This window comes from Chiloscyllium punctatum, chromosome 4 (assembly GCF_047496795.1).
Source record: "Chiloscyllium punctatum isolate Juve2018m chromosome 4, sChiPun1.3, whole genome shotgun sequence".
NCBI lineage: Eukaryota > Metazoa > Chordata > Chondrichthyes > Orectolobiformes > Hemiscylliidae > Chiloscyllium > Chiloscyllium punctatum.
In genome coordinates this window covers 70,138,901-70,157,927 of record NC_092742.1, presented here as the reverse complement: position 1 = coordinate 70,157,927, position 19,027 = coordinate 70,138,901, and the positions used below count along the sequence as shown (strand labels likewise).

Genomic DNA, 19,027 nt, shown 5'->3' with positions numbered 1-19,027 from the left:
CCCTTTGAAACAAAGGCAGCATTCTGTTTGCGCTTCTAAATACCTGCAATGCAAACCTTTTGTACAAGGGCATCCACATCTCTCTGTACAACAGCATTCTGTAGTCTATCTCCACTTAAATAATTTTCTATTCTTCCTTGAAAGCAGGCACTTTGATTATAGTTTAATGTAATTGAATATTTATTTTTTTCACATTACAGTCCATAACCCACATTCTTGACCACTCCACCCTATCTCCTCAAAGGTTTTGTGTATCCTGTTCACAACTTGCTTTCCAGCCTATATTCAAATTTGGTAGCAGTAGACTAGATCCCTCCGTATATCTAAGTAATTAATATTGATTGTGAATAGTTGAGGCCCTGGTGCTGATCCCTGAGGCACTTTACTACTTGTCAACTGGAGATGAATTTATTCAGATTTTCTGTTTGTTGTTAATTAGTCAAGCTTCTATCCTTGTTTGAATATATTGCCTCTAAACACCATAAGCTCTTTGCTGTGGCAATAACTGAAATGCTTTTGGAAATTCAAGTATCTGCTGATTTCCCTTTATCCACACTGCTTGTTACATCCTAAAAGAACTCTAAAAGCACAATTTCCATCGCACAAATCCAAGCTGACTATCTGGTTGTACTTTGTTAAGAATCACACAATACCAGATTATAGTCCAACAGGTTTAATTGGAAGCACACTAGCTTTCGGAGCGACGCTTCTTCATCAGGTGATAGTGAAGGAGCGTCGCTCCAAAAGCTAGTGTGCTTCCAATTAAACCTGTTGGATTATAACCTGGTGTTGTGTGATTTTTAACTTTGTACACCCCAGTCCAACACCGGCATCTCCAAATCATGGTTGTACTTTGATTTTCTAAAAATCCTGCTACTACTTCATTAGAGTGGATTTTAGTATTTTCCCAATGACAGATGTAGGCTATAATTTCCTGTATTCTGTGTACCATGTCAGCCACATTCCCACGAGGATATCATTTTTGGAACAGCACCTGTGAGAAAGAGAAAATAAGTCTTGAATTGAGATGCTGTAGTTGCTTTTTCAAATTTATCGGGACCTTAACAAAATGTTAGGCATTTTGGAAGATTATAGCCAATGCATCCATTTTCTCTGCTGTAGCTTCTCTTAAGACCCTAAATTGCAGGCCATCGAATCCAGGGAACCTGTCAGCCTCAATTCCCTTAGTTTTCCTAGTCTTTTTCTATAGTGATAGTGATTTTTCTCAGTTCCTTCCTCCCTTTAACTTCTATAACTAATCTAACACATGCCCTAATCAGCTTTCATCTTCCCTTTTCCCCAGCCCTCTCAACTTACTGCCTTGATTTGCACACATACTTTGACTTTTAAAGAATTTTAATCGCACATCTGTTTTCAGCAATCAATAGACCTGATATCACTGATAATGAAATGGAAAACATTATGGACACCCTGGTGGATAGCCTCTTCTGCTTCTTTGTTACAATAGGTATGTACAGTGCAATAAATTCCTGCTTATGTCACTGTGAGCTCCTTTAAACTAGAGTAAGATGTTAAATAGTGTAAAGAAAATGCATGTTTTAGAAGAAAGTAAGAAAACTACCAATAATTCTGCAATCAATATTATTGGACATTATATGCAGGAATCTAGTATTTGAAAGCTAAAAGAGCAATAAATCTTACATTGGGTTAGTTGAGGTGAAAGTGTCAGGTTTTAACAAAATGAAGTAAATGCTACAATAAAGAAACAATGAGACTAATTTGGATTGCACAGTTATGACTTAAGCTTTCATACAGCAATTGAATGTGATATATGATTACACTTCTGCCATTCCCATTCGTTGAGTTTCAGTTCTCGTGGAAGTTACATTAGGGAGAGTCAAGCAGATGTGAGCTGCTTATCAAAAGGAAATTGCCAGACTGTACCTTTGTTATACTGTATAGAGTAAGAAATGTGTGAGGAACAGAAAGAAAAATAACTAGAAGAAATGTCAGCCTCTTGTTCCAATGTAAATCAATTTTGCAACATTTAAATCTTGTAGGCTTATTTTCTTCTTTTCATAGGTGCTGTTCCAATTATACGATGTCCTCGTGGGAATGCAGCTGATATGGTAGCAGTGGTAAGAATATATGTTTTAATTTCCTTCAGTATACGTGTTAGACAATTCATAGCTCTTTTAAAACGCTATACATAATGAACCATTGAAAAGCTTGTATATATGTAGCTATTTGATATTCAAAATTTACATTATCTAGTATTAGAAGGTTTGTTTCCAAATGGTCAGTAAAGCAAGTCAGTGAGTTTGGGCCGTAACACCAGTGCTTCACTAGGGGCTCACTGATGATGTTACCTATTATGGTGATAAAACATCTGAAAATGAACCTTCCAGCTCAGTGAGCAAACTTATATCCAAGTCATTTAGTGTTGCCTTTTTTCAGTTGTTAGTAATCTCACCTGTGCTTTGAAGAGTTTTAGAGTGTTGCAGCTATTAAACTGAGATGCTATTTGCCTGTTCATATAGATATGACATTTCTTAGAAGTGATAGTTAAGGAAAAGCAAGGTGTTTTGTGATTTGGGAGTGTCCAAAGATGATGCTTATATGTATATTTAAGTCCACCACTAAAATCTCTCAACCTGACAAATGCAAATTTAAAGGAAAAATGCCCCATTTTTGTGAATATTGCATTAACAAGCACATATGGAGTTGCCTCTGATTACAAGCTTATTCCATTTTGAAGGTAAGCATGCTGGACAAGTTTTCAGTAACAATGCTTGTATAAATGATTTGGATGTGAGCATAAGAGGTACAGTTAGTAAGTTTGCAGATGACACCAAAATTGGAGGTGTAGTGGACAGTGAAGAGGGTTACTTCAGATTACAACAGGATCTTGACCAGATGGGCCAATGGGCTGAGAAGTGTCAGATGGAGTTTAATTCAGATAAATGCGGGGTGCTGCATTTTGGGAAAGCAAATCTTAGCAGGACTTATACACCTAATGGTAAGGTCCTAGGGAATGTTGCTGAACAAAGAGACTTTGGAATGCAGGTTCATAGCTCCTAGAAATTGGAGTCGCAGGTAGATAGTGAAAGAAGGCTTTTGTTATGCTTTCCTTTATTGGTCAGAGTATTGAGTACAGGAGTTTGGGAGGTTATGTTGCAGCTGTACAGGACATTGGTTAGGCCACTGTTGGAATATTGTGTGCATTTCTGGTCCCCTTCTATCGGAAAGATATTGTGAAACTTGAAAGGGTTCAGAAAAGATTTACAAGGATGTTACCAGGGTTGGAGGATGTGAGCTATAGGGAGAGGCTGAACAGGCTGGGCTGTTTTCCCTGGAGCATCGGAGGCTGAGGGGTGACCTTATAGAGGTTTACAAAATTATGAGAGGCATGGATAGGGTAAATAGGCAAAGTCTTTTCTCTGGGGTCAGGGAGTGCAGAACTAAAGGGCATAGGTTTAGGGTGAGAGGGAAAAGATATAAAAGAGACCTAAGGGGCAACTTTTTCACACAGAGGGTGGTACGGGTATGGAAGGAGCTGCCAGAGAAAGTGGTGGAATTGCAACATTTAAGAGGTATTTGAATGGGTATATGTATAGGAAGGGTTTGGAGGGATATGGGCTGGGTGCTGGCAGGTGGGATTAGATTGGTTTGGAATATCTGGTCGGCATGGACGGGTTGGACTGAAGGGTCTGTTTCCACGCTGTACGACTCTATGACTCTATTTACCCAGCAACTTTAACAGAGTAAATTGTCCAAAGGCACAGCATGGAATCTGACAAACATTGATACTGGCACCCAGAAATACATATTGGTGAAAATTAAAGCTTTGGTTATGGAGGTAAATTTTAAGGAGCACTTTTGAAGGAGCGGAGTGATAGAGAGGAAGAGGTGTTAAAGATGGATATTTCAGAGTATTGGGCTTCTGTAATTCATTATACCTGGCATAATTTTTCAGTCAAAGCTTAAGCTTGCTTTAAAAAGTACACAGTTTTGAAATAGTACACTGATCCAACAATTCATTTGTAGTACTTTGTAGCAGTGATCTTGTGATAATGTCACTAAATTAATAATTCAGAGGCCCAGGATAATGTACTGGGGACACTGGTTCAGATACCACTACACCAGTTGGTGGAAAATAAATTCAATTGACAATTTTATATTTAAAACTAACATCGATATTGATAACCATCAATCCGCCATTGATGTTGTAAAAATCCATCTGGTTCAGTAATGCTTTTTAGGGAAGGAAATCCATCTTCCATACCTGTTTCAGTCCAAACTTCCAGTAATGCGTTGACTTCTAGGTGCCTTCTGATGTGGTCTAGTGGTCACTTAGTTCAAGGGCCAGTTAGGAATGAGCAAAACTTCAAACCTTGCCAACAATGTACACATCCCATAAAAGAATGCATTAAAAAATTAAAGGAACAAAGCATTGTAAAAACTTATTTTTAAAAATTTTAAGCAAGGTAGTACGGGTAGCCCCCAAAATGTGATTAGGTTCCATTCTTGAGTATGTTTACAAGTCATTTTATATGCAAGTCAGAACCCACCTCAGGACAGTGGACAGCAGCTACTCTTAAATATAGGAAATGTTCATATTATCAGGTCTTTAAAATTACACTCCTGTATGGAATTGCATTCACAATGCACATATTCTCAGTTGCCACACTTCGTAGTAAGGCCTTAAAATGTGAACAGGGACATTGCACATATTTTCAACAAGTAGTGTTCCATCCACAACATTAGGTATGAGCAAACAACAGTACTTTCCTCATTACTGAAGCAGGTGTTGCCATTTTGCATATTCAAATAAATGGTCTCACACCTGCTTCAGGTCCCATCTGTGGCATTGGTTTGACCCTTTCAGGATTAACAAACCTTGATAATCATATCAGTATAAAAGGCGAGGAAAGGAAAAATCACTTTTCTACACTCCATAAAGGTACATCCTGAGAACAGTGACTGTCTTTCATTTATATTCTGCCTCTCCTGATTTCAAGACATCTGAAAATACTTTACAGACAATAAAATATCTTTTGAAATGGTCAGCCTCTTGTAAAATAGTAAGTTATTACAATAAGTACTTTGAAACTGCTGCTTCAAACATTGCTGTGAAGCCACAATTATTCTACTGAAATTCCCATTCTGCCTCAGTCCTTGGTCTGAGTTCCAACGAGTCACTCCACTGGACCACTGTCTAAATTGATCATTCACCTGATCACTGAGCTTGAATCAAGTCATTCACCGATGTGCTACTGAGCTTGACGATACCAGAGCATCATTCTCATTGTAATGTTAGTCTCAAGCCCAATATCCAGGGCTCTTCAGACTTCTTCATTCCCATGTACTTTGCATAATCTATTCTATAATGTGAAGTTTATGTCTTTATTTCTATATGCAATACTTCAAATGAGTCACTGCTGTATATGGGAGGTTTCATATTTAAGTGTAATATTTTTGTTATGGTTTCCTTATTTTCTGCTATATGTGTGTGTGTGTGTGTGAGATATAGACTTTTTTTTACATTTGAAAATACAACAATTTATTTTGTTTTAGAAACTGGACAAGAAGCTACGAGAAAATCTGCGAGATGCCAGAAATAGTCTCTTCACAGGAGATGGCCTTGGTGGAGGCCAATTCAGGTACCATACTCTATGTTCAGAAATCAGTCTTGGCTCGAAGAAGATGCTTCTTTACAGTTGAGCAAATTTAAGCAAGCTACCTATAGGCATGTGTTTACTTTTGGTATGATTTCCTGCATATGTAGTTATATCACTGAATGAAGGAAGAATCTTTTGCAAGAATTAGTCTACAGAATAATTCTGTTATAATTTCTGCAAGTTATTTGTATTCTAACACAAACTGGAAGGTCTTTATTTCAAGAGTTTTTTTGAAGGGCTTACTTATATGATTTGGTTACCCTTTGAATACAAACCTTATGAAGAGCTAACTCACATCTGTGTTCTAAAACAAAAACAGAAATTACTGCGAGAAATTCAGGTCTGGCAGTATCTGTGAAGAGAAAGCAAGATCCATATCGTTGACTTTGCTTTCTCTCCATAGATACTGCCAGACCTGCTGAGTTTCTCTAGCAATTCCTGTTTTAATTTCACATCTCCAGCATCCACAGTTCTTTGTTTTTATTTCTCTCTATGTTTTAACATGGATGAAACTAAACAGTGTGTGTATTAGTATGTGACATCCCTCACATCTCTCACACCCGCCTTCGAAGGATGTGGAATCTGAGTTTACCCAATTGAGAGGCAGGATGCTTATAATCATAGTTACTTTGTGCCTAATTTGAACTTAAATGCTGCTATTCTGATTTTCTTGGGTTAGGAAACTCAATAGTGAAATGCAAGTTGGAACAACTGTTCTTCAACATGAGTGACTATTTTGGCACTTCTGGTCAGCTAGGAGGAGCAAACATATTCCTCCTGCCCTCTCCATGAAATTGTAGGACTCATTCATAAATATAACTGCTGTTTTTAAAGGTTAGCATAAATAAGACTGAAAATGCTGTCATAGTTAGATATTCTTGAAATAAAGAACAAAAACTCACTGGTTCATTAATTTGTGTGATTCCTTATGAGATTCTAGTTAAGTCTGTTTTGTAAATTTTAACTCAATATTGTAAAGTTTGTTAGCTGGCTCTTCAGAAAACTAATCTGATTTTATTCTGAAAGTTAGAATGTTGAGCGATTTGACAATGTGAATGATGATTCCACCTGTACAATGAAAGAACAAATACTATATTTGCAAAAAGTTTCACTAACTTTTTGTAATATGTGATCTTAAAACTCTTACGATTTAAGTTTTATTTTTGGAAAAGCATTGTAGAGGAAATGTTTATTCCCAAAGAAATGCAATAATATACTTGAACGTTTTGTTCAAGCATGTTGGCAAATGAATAGCATTTTATTTTCGTGCAGGATATCTAAATATAATCTGCATGTTCACAGTTTCATATTCATTGGTCTGTTTTTTTTTGACAGTTTCCAAAGACCTTTATTAATACTTGTAGACAGAAATATAGATTTGGCAACTCCATTACATCATACGTGGACATACCAAGCTTTGGTTCATGATGTTCTGGTAAGAAAATAACTGTTCTACTAAGTGCAAGGTATTATCTGAAATTATAAATATAACAATGCAGGTTCTGATTACTCCATGCTGTTATTATTGAACAGTAGCTTCTAATGAGGAAAAGATAACCCATGAATTGAGAATAAAAGTAAAGCTGCTATAGGGCTGCGCTCTCATTAGAGAGAAATAGTTGGTTGTTGTTGAACTTGAGGGTCACCATACCCAGACGAGGGGTGAGCTTAAGGTGGGATCATCATGGTAACCTCCGCCACTCCTGGAATTGAACCCACAGTTAGCCACTCTGCATTGCAAACCAGCCATCCAGTCAACTAAGTTCACCAACATCCCTTTGAGAATGACTGCAAGTTACTGACTACTTTGTAATGCTGTCATTAGCTTCATAGAAACAGGATCTTGCTCTTAACCTCCTGCTGATTTTCATGAGACTGATGAGTTGTCAATGAGTTGCCCATCAAACTTATAAAAAGCTTTGGGTGCTGAGATAGTTACCCAACCTCTTGCCCAGAAGCTCTGTTCCAAAACCCATCTACCACAGAGGTTGATTAAAAATAATTAGAAAGGTGTCTAGCAACTATAAGTGTACCATTTTAACAATTGTATAACTATTAGTGCCTGACAGTCACTTTCTCTTCATCAGAAAGTATGCAGTTGTGAAGGTGGAGACCCTGTAGCATCTGGGGAGAGAGAAACAGATTTAAATTTCCAAGATCATTGACGTTTCTTTTCCTTTCTGTTCCTTTTCATCTTTCTTTTGATGCAAACTTTCTTTTTCTCTCCTTCTGTTCCTGATTTCGATATTAAATGCACTAATGTTTACCTATAATCCTTGTAGATTTTTAATCTTCTAACTATTTAAAAAAAAATCCCGTTGTTCGCCACAGTCCCATATGTCCTGTTGACTTTGCTAAACAATTTGCATTAATAAGTTTTTAAAAATGTTATTCCTATAAACAGCCTAACTAACTGGATTACCTGGGCCTTTACTTTCTCAAATGTGTGCATATTCAGTATAAACTGTACTTACCAGCAGATGGAGCAACAATGCTACAAAGATGTTATTTTTTTCTGCATAAGTGTGGCAACTTTATTTGGCTGTATGGTGCCTCTTGGTAGCAGTGCCACTTACTGTTGTATACAGTACATTTTTGAATGATAATAATTATCTTGATCTCTACTTGAGAAATGCTTTCATAAACATTGTCTTTAAAGTGGATAGGTGGTGTGATTAGCATCAGGTTTAAAACTGATATCTGTCAGATCTGGGCTTAAATTGTAGGCACATATTATCGCCATCTGCAGATGCCTCGAAAATGTGAAGTATGGCTAACTGTAAACATGACTGCAAGCACAAGAAAAATAAGCTCATGAACCAATTCATATTTTGTTACTTTAGACTTCAGAAATGACACAAATTTTGATTGCCATTCTTGTCTTTTCCTACATTTTGTGCATTCTGCTTGTGATGTCCCAAGTTAGGAATCCAGTGTATTTGAGGTTTCACTTGATTTCAGCAGCAACTTGAACAAGATAACGTCTCCAATTGAGATGGAAGTAGAAATGACTGTAAATACTCAGCAGGTATGAAACGTCTGGATATCAGACCTACAGCTCAGCGAGCAAACCTACACCCTACACAGTATAGGTGATTTTTCTCTGCTTTGCTTGGTTCCTCTGTGCTGCAGTATGTGTTGGCTTATCGAAATAATGTTCTGATGCAGCTTCATTACCACCCCCTGAAAAGAAAAGCACAGGAAATGACATAACGAACCCAAATATATAAATAGAAAGCAGGAATTATCAGCAGTGCTTTGCCCGGAGGCCCACTGAAGATGTTACCTTGTAGGGTGACGAAATGTCTGGAAGCAAACCTCCCAGTTCAGCGAGCAAACCTACAACCATGTCTTGTGCAACTGCAACATAACATCCCAACTCCAGTATTCAAAAAGCAGATTTTTTGAACATTTTTAAGATAAGTGGGTGAAAGGATATTGGAGTAGGCAGGAAAGGTGAGTAATAAGATCAGTATGATTGAACTGTAGGGGTGAGTAGACTCAAGGAGCTAAGTTGGGTGACTTCCACTCCTAAATCATATGTTCATGTTCGGGCTATGCCATAATTATGGCCAACACTAACAAGATGCGCTTTTCTCCTATCATTAAATGTTCTTTTCCCAGCCCTGTTAACAGAAGCCATATAGTTTTGAAAGTATACTTTTTCATAGCAACACTCAGCAGGGGGATAAGTTGCATAGTAGAACACTTAATTGCTTTCTTGTTTGGTAGGAAAACTACCTTATATTTAATTGATGGGTGAACTGTCTCTGAAATTTGTGTGGTAATGGGTTTATAAAGTTCTGTATTGTCACACTTGATTAAGTTAAATCAACAAATTATTTCTCCTCTACAACCAGGTATGTTTCAATGATTAATAAGAGCCATGCAGCAGGTTGAAGCCTTTATATGTGTTACAATATTTGGCACCCACAGTCTATCTGTCCTCATTGGTATTGTTGAACTTTATAGCTAGAGGAGGAAGATGACCGTTCCACGTTATCTTGTCCTCCCCCTCCATGTCCCTACAGATGGGTATTTCACAACATGCTGAAAATTACGAGTAAGAACTTTGATCAATACTCTCTCCTGACGTACACCCACTGTTCCCAGTATTACTGTTCTTTCAAGCATCCATCATGGTATCAATTTCTGAAGGGATTACACATTTCATTCAGCAGATCAAAAGTTTCTGTTTATGAACTTTCTTTAATTGGGGGCTACTTGAAAGCATGTTTTTAATCATGAATTTTACAAAATTTAACTTGCAACCTGAATGCTGGGCATGCACAACTGATTTTAAGAGTTTTGAGATGTTGGCCATAACCTTTGAACATGATGAACATTTGAGGGATATTCACTGGCTCATCCTGTTCTAGTTTCTAGCTCTTTAGCAGCCTGAACCAATTCTTATTCTGATTCTCTGCTAGTTTCTTGCAATGGTTCACAGCTTGTTGATGGTTCCTCACTGGTGGTCTTAACTCAAAACATCACTTACATTATCGCCTCTGCATAGACTCCTTTCACATTTGTGATCTTTTGATCATTTTACCGGATCCACATTGTATACTAGGCTGTCCATTTGTATGATATCGAGAAATAGCTGAGTAGACTGGTTATAGAAAAGGCTGTGGTCACTGATAATAGTGCTCAACTCTTGTGTTCCAGGACTGACCATTCCTCTAAACCAAACCAGTCCAATACACCAACAGCATTGCCACCCTCCTGTCAGTGTGAAAAATTAGCCAGGTATATCTTCTCTCTAAAAAGCAAGGCAGAAACAATCCAGCCAATTTTCACTCTCATCAGTCAACTCTCAGTCATCAACAAGATTATATAAAGTGGCACTGACTCAACAGTACTCTCCTTATTGGGGCTTAGTTCTTGTTCCTCCAAACTGCTTGATTCCAAACAATATCACAGCCTTGGTTGAAACATTGAAAGAAAAACTGAATTTTGGACGTGAAGTGAGACTGACTGCTCTTGACATTAATGCTGTACCTACTCCAAATGTCCTGCGGTCTTTCAAGAAAACAGCTCATCTTCAAGGGCAATTAAGAATAACAGTAAATGCTGAGCTTGTCAGTTATGCCATACATTATAAATGAATATTTGCAGCTGCGAGGAGGTATTTAGGAGCCGGGGAAATGAAAGGGATTTGTGCATTTTATGGAGCGTAATGGCATTGAGGAACTCTTATGAGGAATGAGAATGTCTTCAGGATACAGCAAGAGGTTTAAACCCAACAAGTATCTAGGAGGGTGTAAATGTTTGCAGATACATTACCTTGTGACAAGGAGCTGTTTGAAATGTCCAAATACCGCAAAAAGGAGTTGAACAATAAAGACATGCTATAATTAATTGTTTAAATCTCTTTCCATGCAAGTGAAAGACATGTCACAGGTCCCCTGGCAATTCTAAGTAGCAGGTGTGAAAACATTATCTTGAGATGGCACCTTGGGGCTGTGAATTCAGCTCAAATAATTTACATTCTGGCTAACTCGGTTAGTTTTAATTTAACAGAAACAAACTCCACATTTTCTAAAATTACCTAATGAAGCTACTTCCAGTTGTAGAAATCAAATGATTGGACCTCTGACAAATTGTTTAATATATGATCAGTGAAAAGATAATCGCGAAAGACATGGAGATTTTCATCTCCACCATTCCCTTAACCCATAAAATTGAACTCTAGGCCTGATCAACTGATAATATAATCAAGTAGTCTTGGAAGGTAACCCTGTTAGCAAACAGTCATGCATTCCACTAAAACAATGTATTTTTGTAGATATTATAAATTCTGCTATTTCTAATCTAAGGACAGATGAGGGAGACTTCATCAAATTATATTGACAAAACTTGATAGAAAACTAATCTTGAACGTCCACAGAAATCACATAGATATAGTCTCAATAATTGTTCATCAGATTGAACTGTAACTTCTCACAATTGAGTTGGTAATTACAATGTTGATCTGAGCCATTCTGACCAGGATGTCCAAGATTGTATTACTGTTCAGTACTTATCATGTTCGCTGACATCAATCATTAACTGCAGTGGAGTACTGCATTTGATTTCTACACTATTGAGCTTAGCAAATAGAAATTAGATTATCTTTCTGCATTTTCTCAATATGCAGTGAATATTGGCCTCAGCTGGTGGGCTGTTTCTTCTCCCTGGTGCCAGATCCCACCCCCTACTATCTGCAAAAAAGTGTTCATGCTGGCACTTGTAGATTGGGAGCTTGACAAAATCCAGTGGTCAGTAAGTGTCTGTGTAAACTGCCCATAAAAGAGTCCATTGGATAAAGGGTTTAAAAAAAAAGAATAATTAGCTTCCTTCAATCAAACACTAGATCTGGGGGAAAACATCTGGACATCCTTTAAGCGTTTTGTTGCTTTGGTAACTAAGAAATTTTCAATGATCTCTTGTTTTAAAATTCCTGTTCTTTGAATCATGCGCATATTTTTAAAAACTGATACTTCAATGGGTGCTTTGTACAGAGGCAGATTCTTATCATTTTTATAATCCTTAAGACATGCAGGAATGCTTTTAAAAATAAGGCTCTTAGAAACTACAATCTTTGAACATTGCATCTGTGCACTAAGATGTCACTTCAAGTTTGATAGCTTATGGGATTTAATAAGTGATTTTCTTTCTACTCATTTCCTTTTGGAAAGGACTGATTTATATTACCCAACTTACCATGCACATGTCATTGCTAGAACTTGGTACTTACAGTCATTCAAAACATGTCTGTTTTTCTGCAACCGTAATTAATATGAGTCTCATAGATATACTTTTCTCTGGAAGTATACATGTAATTTCCACATACTGGAATGAAGATTGGGAACCAAGTAGCTCTAGGTTACTTTTCTTCTGGCAATGAATTATGTAACTACAATATGCATGCTTTTTTCGCATAGCACTTTCAAAATGTTTAAGAATTTGCCTCCTCTGAAACATTTCTGCCCTTGGCTGCTAATCAATGACGATGAAACTTCCCCAAAGAAAAATGAGTATTTTGCAATAAAAACAGATAATTCTGGAAATGCCCAACAGAAGTGTCAGCACCTATGGAGAGAGAAACAGTTAATGTTTCAAGATTAATTCTGTTTCTCTTTCCATGGATGCTGCCAAACCTACTAAGTGTTTTCCAGCATGTTCAGCTTTTATTTCAGGTTTCCAACATCTGAAATGCTTTGCTGGTGTACATTTGTTTACATTGGAAATATTGATGTATTACTCTTTCTCTTCTTTATCTCCCTCCACATTAGCACTAAGTTTTTCAATTGTATCTTTTAACTGCCCTTTTTAAAATTACATCACTGACTTCCAACCCAGGGAGTTGGGCAATGAAGGAGAAGAAAGATTTGACTTGTAGTGAATTTTCAATGAAATTTCAGTTCTGAATTGTTGAAGCATCATGCTTGTGTTGCATAGGAAAGAATCGTATCTTGTATATGTACCACTACTTATGCCTAACTCGCATTGCCAATTTCGATTTACAATAATGTAAAAACCTCTATCTTTTGCATAATGGCATCCTACCAGTTGTTCAAGTTGTTGTAAAGTTATTCTGTAGTATAGTTCCAAAAGGCATTCGACAAGGCACATAAGGCTACTTAATAAGATAAGAGACTATGATGTTTAAAGTAAGCATTTTCAGGATGGAAACCTGCAGTTAGTGAGTGGAGTGCCAGAGCCACAATTATTTATGATATGTATTAATGACTTTGATGATGCAACTCAATGTGGCAAAATTGTAGATGACACCAAAATATGATCAGATTAGATTCCCTACAGTGTGGAAACAGGCTTTTCGGCCCAACAAGTCCACACCGACCCTCCGAAGTGTAACCCACCCAGACCCATTCCCCTGCCCTATACATACCTCTGACTAATGCGCCTAACACTGTGGGCAATTTAGCAAGGCCAATTCACCTGACCTGCACATCTTTAGACTGTGGGAGGAAACTGGAGCACCCAGAGGAAACCCACGCAGACACAGTGAGAAAGTTGCCTGAGGCAGGAATCGAACCCAGGCCCTTGGTGCTGAGAAGCAGCAGTGCTTCTGTCCCACCCTCATGTGGAAAGGCAAGTTATATGATGAAGCAAGAAGCCTTCAAGAGGGGCGTAGACATGTTAAGTAAGTAGGCACACACATAGAAGATGGAATATAATGTGGAAAAATTGTGTTCATGTATTTTGACAGGAAGATAAAAGAAGCTGGCTACTATTTAAGTGGGGAAAGACTGCATAAAGCTGCACCACAAAGAGATTTGGGAACCCTCTAGTTTGAATCACAAAAAGTTAAAATTCAAATTCAGTAGGTAATAGGAAAGGCAAATGGACTGTTATTCTTTATTTCGAAGAGAGTGGAGTATAAAAATAGAGCAGTCTTATACTATACCAGGCATTAGTCAAACTACACTTGGAGTATTGTGCGCAATTTTTGTCCCCTTGCCAGAAGAAAAGCATAATGTCATTGGAGGCAGTCCAGAGAAAGTTCACTAGGTTGATCCTGGGTATGGCTGGATTGTCTTATGAGGGCAAGTTGAGTACATAGGGCTTATATTCATTGGAGTTTAGATGAATGAAAGAGGACATATATGATTTGTTATGAAGTTAAAGGCGTGAATTGTCCCTTTAAGAGAGGTGAATGCTGTTCAGAACTGAGAGCTTACAGAACCTGTGTATATGACGAGATGGCAGTCCCAGAGTGTACTTGGGCAATTGAAAATATGTAACATTTGACTGTGAAAGGGATACCTACGTTTTGGTTGCTGTTTTGACAACAATTCAAATTTAAACAATCAGTTTAAATTATGCCCTAGGATACTCAAACCCAATAGTGTTTGAATTTATTGTTTTGCCAAACCCGAACCAATGCGACGATCTGATGTTGGGAGTATAAAAATGCATGCATTTTGAAAATTGGAGAGAGAGCAACTGCATCTAGACTGTACCTTTTCAGATGAAACATACTCGCAGTACAAGGAAAGAAGATGACCCAGGGACAACCTCAGCCAGAAGAAGACAGACACAAAAGACGACAGTGGCTGTGTGGTTTTGAAATTAAGTTGATGTAATTTTAAATATATGTCTTTTTGGAACAGCATCTTATTATCAAGTTATAGGCAGATAATAAACAGTTAAGACAAATGGGGACTTAGAATTGTGAGTAGTTGTTTAATGTTAACTTTTTGTAGTTAAAAAATAAATTGATGGTATTTTCTCTAAATAGTAGAATTTGTGAGTTGTCTGTTACTCATTTTTCTTGGTTTTTTGGGTTAAAGTAACAGGGGTTCAGCTCAGTGTCGTAGCAAGAACCTCGAGAGCTTGATATGGTAGATACAGAAAGATTGTTTATTCTGGTGGGAATGCTTAGGAGCAGAAGGCATAATCTCAAAGTAAGGAGTCACCCATTTAAGACCGATGAGGAAGAACTTTATTCCTCCAAGGGTAGTGAATCTATGAAATTCTTTACCGCTGATGGCCGTTGGTGTTGGGTTGTTAAGCATATTCAAGTTTGAGACAGATTTTTAATCAGTTAGGAAATTAAGAGTTACTTAAGGTAAATGCAGGTGGAATTGAGGATGATCAGATCTCTCGTGATCTCATTGAATAGCAGAGTGGGTTTAATGGGCAGAAAAACCTACTTCTGCTTCTATTTCTTGTGGACTAAATCCAGATGCTGATAGTAGTGATTGTTTCCTGCTTCACAAAGTATCCTGCTGCATTCTTCACGGTTGCAACCAACATAGTACTAGTGAATTGATGTAAACCAAAACCATTCATGCGCTGTTCATGCTGTTAAAGCCATTGAAAAGGTTAAACTTTGTTCAGTGAGGTTTTCTGTGTTTACAGTTACTGTGAACAACTTGCAGGTCCTGATAAGCGAAGTTGGGAAGTATGACTCTTATTGTCTCAAATATTTAAATATTGCACATTTTCAACAATCATACTTTTTAAGTTTGCTTATAAAATTTCAGTTTCCTTTTGCTCCCTGTAATTGATTAAGATGTGAAATATAATCAGTGTTTTTTATTCCTGATTTGCTGTTTGCAAATTCTATAATCTAATGGCTAATGAGCTTGGCTGATTGCTTCACTACTACTGAACTAGGCAGGTGTCAGTGTAATATCAAAAAGAGAAACCAGTGCTCCGGACATTATCAAATCTTTGTAGGCAGTCTTTTTCGAGGTCAGTTCTGAATAATTCCTTTGACTACCATATTTGGGTAATTATGTACTGATTTTGCATAGCTTACCTTCAAAGTATATTTTTGCATTGAAGATGGGTGAGCAAAAAGTAGCAGAACATAAATTTAAAAGAAACCGCTTACTGAGCCAAATTTGTTTTTGTTGGAGTAATAAGATGTAGATCAATAGAGCTTTATTACTATCTGCAATAATATAATAAGAAATTACATGAATATTCCATTTTCCAGCAGTTTTTACGGAGTGTCAAAACTTCGAGAGTCAAAGGGCTGGGGTGAGTGTAGTGGCCTTTACTAAGGAGAAGGTGCCAGGGAGGTTGAAAGGCCTAAAGGTGGATAAATTATTTGGATCAGATGGACCATCCCAGAATTATCAGGAAGGTAATAGATAAATGAGGATAATGTAAGAGATAAATGAGATTGCAGAGGCATTGCTGGTGATCTTTAAGGAATCACTGGAGTCAGGGATAGTGCCAAGGGAATGGAAAATGGCTAATGTAATGCCCCTGTTTAAGAAGGGAGGGAGACAGAAGACAGGAAACTATAGGCTGGTTAGCCTGATGCTGTCGTTAGTCCATTATAAAGGAAGAAATTGCAGAGTACTTGAAAGTGCATGGTAAAATAGGGGTGAGCCAACACAGCTATATCAAGGAGAGGTCATGTCTCTCAAATCTGTAAGAATTCATTGAGGAGGTAATGAGTAAGTTAGGCTAAGGAGAGCCAGTGGACGTGATCTCTTTTTAGATTTTCAGAAAGCCTTTTACAAGTTGCCACACAGGAGGCTGCTAAATAACCTAAGAATCCGTGGTTGTTTTGGGCAAGTTACTGGCTTAGATAGAGGTTGGCTGACTGGCAGAAGGCAGAGAATGGAGACAAAGTGTACTTTTTCAGAGTGGCAGCTGGTAACTAATGGAGTTCTACAGGGGTTCATATTAGGATTACATTTATTCCCGTTATACGGGAATGATTTGGACAAAGGAACCGAGTGCATTGTTGCTAAGTTCGCAGATGACACATAGATAGGTAGAGAGGCAGTTAGTATTGAAGAAGTTGGGGTAGCTGCAGAAGGACTTCGATAGATTAGAAAAGTGGGCAAAGAAATAACAGATGGAATACAACTTGGGAAAGTGTGAGGTTATGCACTTGGTAAGAGGAATAGATGCGTAGTCCATTTTCGAAACAGGGAAAGGCTTTGGAAATATGAAGCTCAAAGGGACTTGGTAATCCTAGTTATCGATTCTCTTCAGGTTAACATGGGGGTTCAGTTGGCAATTAGGAAGGCAAATGTAATGTTTGTATTCATTTCAAGATGGCTAGAATAGAAGAGCAGTGATGTGCTGCCGAGGCTATATAAATATAATGCTCTGGTCAGACCATATTTAGAATATTATGAGCACTTCCTAAGGAATGATGTGTCAGTGTTGGTGGGGGTCTAGATGAGGTTTACAAGAATGATCCCAGGGATGAAGGGCTTATCGTTGAAGGAGTGATCGAGGACTCCGAGTCTATACTGAATGGAGTTTAGAAGGATAAGGGAAGATCTCATTGAAACTTAGAGAATAATGAGAGGCCTGGATAGAGTGAATGTGGTGAAGGTTTTTTCCACTAGCAGGAGAGACTAGGACCTGAGGGCATAGCCTCAGAGTGAAGGGATGATCCTTTAGAACTGGGATGAGGAGGAAGGTCTTCACCCAGAAAGTGGTTAATCTATGGAACTAATTGCCATAGAAAGCTGTGGAAACCAAGTTATTGAGTATATTTAAGACAGCGATAGATACATTCTTAACTTGAAAGGGGATCATGAGTTACAGGGAGAAGGCAGGAGAATGTGGTTGAGAAACATGTCAGCCATGATCAAATGGCAGGACACACACTTTGGCTGAATGGCCTAATTTTGCTCCTACATCTTATGGTCTTCTGGTCAGGTTGAGAAAACCATTTCTATTAAAATATTTGGAACTTTACAATTCTTATGTTTTATAACTAACTGTATCTTTGCATTGGATCAGCACAGATAAGAAAATTGAATGTGGCATTGGAATAAACTTTTTTTAAAAAAGGGAAAGAAAATAAATAGTTTGAGACATTTCTTATTAACATTTTTGCTATGGAATTGTACACTTTTGAGAGTATTTTTGTTTTTCTATGTGATCCAATTAAAAAACCAGACTTAAGGATACACTTGCAATTTTGAACTTGCACCTTATAGTACTGAAACGCTAGCAGTAATGCTGTTTCGGCTTAGTTGTTTTTTCCTAGTTTCCTCCATTCATTTTAAATGGCAGCACATTATTGAATTTGGATATTAATTTGTTGGCAATTTAGAATGAAGACCCCCATACTTATTTGTGCAGAAAATTAGTGATCTGACATAGAGATTAGATTACATTACAGTGTGGAAACAGGCCCTTCGGCCCAACAGTCAACACCAACCCGCCAAAGCGCAACCCACCCATAACCCTACATTTACCCCTTACCTAACACTACGGGCAATTTAGCATGGCCAATTCACCTGACCTGCACATCTTTGGACTGTGGGAGGAAACTGGAGCACCCGGAGGAAACCCACGCAGACACGGGGAGAACATGCAAACTCCACACAGTCAGTCGCCTGAGGCGGGAATTGAACCCGGGTCTCAGGCGCTGTGAGTCAGCAGTGCTAACCATTGTGCTACCATGCCGCCATAGAGGACAGATCTGATGGTGCAAGTTGATGTGGTGCCATTTAGATATCCTGAGTTTTGTCATAGTTGTTGAGGCTATCATAATTTTTCTGTTTTTTTTTCATTTTTGGTTTGGAACTGTGAGTTACAGTTGAGACTGAACTTTGAACAGCAGCTTGTTTTAAAAAAAAAACAAAAGAATGATGTTTGTTGTTAGGAACTAGCCTAGAAAGACAAACCAATTTAATGAATGCTCCAAGAACACTATAAGTGAACCGGCACCAAGATGCTGTTATGCTCAGGGACTGGCAGCTGGTTGCATGTTGAATTGGTTTATCAAGGCCATGGTCAATGCTGGCCAGACAATCGGAAAATGAAACAAAGAGAAAGCAAAGGGTGAACTGGTTTTGACTGGAGTTCTTGGGCAGGAGGTAGTGTTGGTACAAAGCTGCAGGCTTAGTTTTTGGGTTTGCCCTCTCTAGTTACTCTCCAGTTGACAA

The 19,027-nt window shown here is 37.9% G+C and overlaps 1 protein-coding gene across 2 annotated transcripts in view; it reads left to right on the top strand.

Annotated features, from left to right (window-relative positions):
* The window catches only part of scfd1 (sec1 family domain containing 1), a 151,526-nt gene that overhangs the window by 25,081 nt on the left and 107,418 nt on the right, over positions 1 to 19,027 (top strand). For both annotated transcript variants that reach the window (XM_072569003.1, XM_072569002.1), the window contains exons 7-10: positions 1,379 to 1,468; positions 2,044 to 2,099; positions 5,539 to 5,624; positions 6,978 to 7,077. In XM_072569003.1, the coding sequence (XP_072425104.1) occupies positions 1,379 to 1,468; positions 2,044 to 2,099; positions 5,539 to 5,624; positions 6,978 to 7,077 (332 nt within the window). The remainder of the gene's footprint in view (positions 1 to 1,378; positions 1,469 to 2,043; positions 2,100 to 5,538; positions 5,625 to 6,977; positions 7,078 to 19,027) is intronic.